Source organism: Eimeria acervulina, genomic scaffold (assembly GCF_000499425.1).
Source record: "Eimeria acervulina Houghton genomic scaffold, Eah_scaff2523, whole genome shotgun sequence".
In the NCBI taxonomy this organism is placed as follows: domain Eukaryota; phylum Apicomplexa; class Conoidasida; order Eucoccidiorida; family Eimeriidae; genus Eimeria; species Eimeria acervulina.
In genome coordinates, this window is record NW_013549961.1 from 1 (window position 1) to 1,956 (window position 1,956).

A 1,956-nucleotide genomic window follows, 5' to 3' on the forward strand; every position below is an offset into this window, starting at 1 on the left:
CTTTAGGGTTTCCCACAGCGAGCAGCTACCTATTTGCTGCTACCTGCGTGGCAGCTGCTGCTGCTGCAACTGCTGCAGTTGCTGCTACTATTGCCGTTGCTGCTGCTGCTGCTGCTGTAGGGGATCCATATGCTCGCTTCTGCGACTTCAACAGCAACGAGTGCTTCGTCGTCTTGCCCCCAGCAGCAACAGCAGCAGCAGCTGCTGCTGCAGCAGGAGAACCTGCATGCAGCCCCAAGATAAAGCCCTGGAACAAATGGATAATCTATGAGCTGCACCCGTCTACCTTTGTTACTCCAGAGAAGGGCAAAACGTAGGCGCAGAGGGGCTAGGGTTTAGGGTTTAGGGTTTAGGGTTTTAGGGGTTGGGGGTTGCTGCGTTGGTTTAAGAATTCAGCTCTACAGTTTTTTACACTGTGTGGCATCTTAACGCTTATGGTTTAGGGTTTAGGGTTTAGGGTTTGTGGTGTTGCTGCAGCGTGTTTGAGGCGATCGCGGATAAAGTAGAGTACATTGCCTCCTTGGTGAGCTGCATGCACCCGAATACTTCTTTTGGGGTTTAGGGTTCAGGAAGGGTTTAGGGTTTAGGGTTTAGGGTTCAGAGAGGCTTTAGGGTTTAGGGTTTAGGGCTTTGGGGTTCACTGCCTCAGGTGTGCAAGTAGGGGTTTAAGGCTTGGGATTCAGGGTTTAGTTTGTTAAGTCTAGCATTCAAAAAATTGCAGGATCAGTGGTCTAGGGTTTAGGGTTTAGGGTTTAGGGTTTAGGGTTTAGGGTTTGTGCTTAGGGTTTCACAGCAATAGAGTTGATGCCCATACAAGAGTTTGGGGGGTTGTGGGGTTATAACCCTCGTCTGCTGCTGGCTGTTCATTCGCCTTATGGAAACCCTCAAACCCTCGAAGCCCTCGTTAGGTGCTGCCACAAGCACGACATTGCGGTCAGCTAGGGTTTAGGGTTTAGGGTTTAGGGTTTAGGGGTTGCAGGGTAGAGGGCTGCAGGTTGAGGATTGCCGCTGAGGCATCCCTACCCCTTCAGGGTCTAGGATCTAGGGTTTAGGGTTTAGGGACTATGGTTTAGCATTTAGGGTTTAGGGATTAGGGTTTAGGGTTTAGGGTTTAGGGTGTCTGCAGGTGATATTTGACTTGGTGCTCAACCATGGTTCTGCGAAGCTGAATTCGCTCTGGAATTGGGATGGGTATGCTGCTGCTGCTTCTGCTGCTGCTGCTGCTGTTTGTGATTTGCTGCTGATGCTTCTGTTGCTGCTGGTGTGTTGCTGCTACTCTTGCGGTTGGTTGCTACAATGCTCTCGCGTAGATTTGCTGCTGCTGTCGTTTTGCTGTTGCTGCTGCTGCTGCTATCCTTTTGCAGCAACCGCTGCTGTCTGTGGGGGCAGTGCACCACATGGGTGCGTATGCTGCAGCAGCAAGAGCAACAGCAGCAGCAGCAGCAGCAGGCTGCGCTGCATCGTGTGCCGCAGCAGATACGCAGCAACAGAGGCAACGAAGTAGACAGCGGCAAAGACATACAGAAACAGAGAGAGAGTTGCTGAAGTATAAACAATTACAACTACAATTATATTTATATTTATATTTATATTTATATTTATATTTATATTTATATTTGTGCTGCAGCTATGGACCCCACAACAACGGGGGTATTTACTTTGAAGGTGGGGAGGAGTCAGCATGGGGAAGAAAATTTTCTTTCGGCAAACCGCAGATAAGGAAGATGATTAAAGATGCTGCTGCAGCATTTATAGATGAATACAAGTAGGGCCTCCTGCTGCTGCTGCTGCTGCTGCTCCTGCTGCTGCTCCTGTTGCTGATGCTGATGCTGGTGGTGATGGTGCTGCTGCTGCTGATGGTAATAACGTTGCTGCGGCTGCCAGTAATGGTGCTGCTGCTGCTGCTGCTGCTGCTGCTGATGGTGGTTTTGGTGATGGTGATGCTGATGGTGATGA

At 49.9% G+C, this 1,956-nt stretch overlaps 1 protein-coding gene across 1 annotated transcript; it reads left to right on the forward strand.

Annotated features, from left to right (window-relative positions):
• Window positions 1–120: 120 nt before the first annotated feature.
• EAH_00066780 (1,4-alpha-glucan branching enzyme, putative) lies at window positions 121–1,769 on the forward strand (the record flags this gene model as incomplete). Its single annotated transcript, XM_013396293.1, has 5 exons — window positions 121–313; window positions 478–523; window positions 784–933; window positions 1,127–1,191; window positions 1,628–1,769. Coding segments are annotated over 5 exons (596 nt in total), but the record flags the coding sequence as incomplete, so codon positions are not given.
• Window positions 1,770–1,956: the final 187 nt, after the last annotated feature.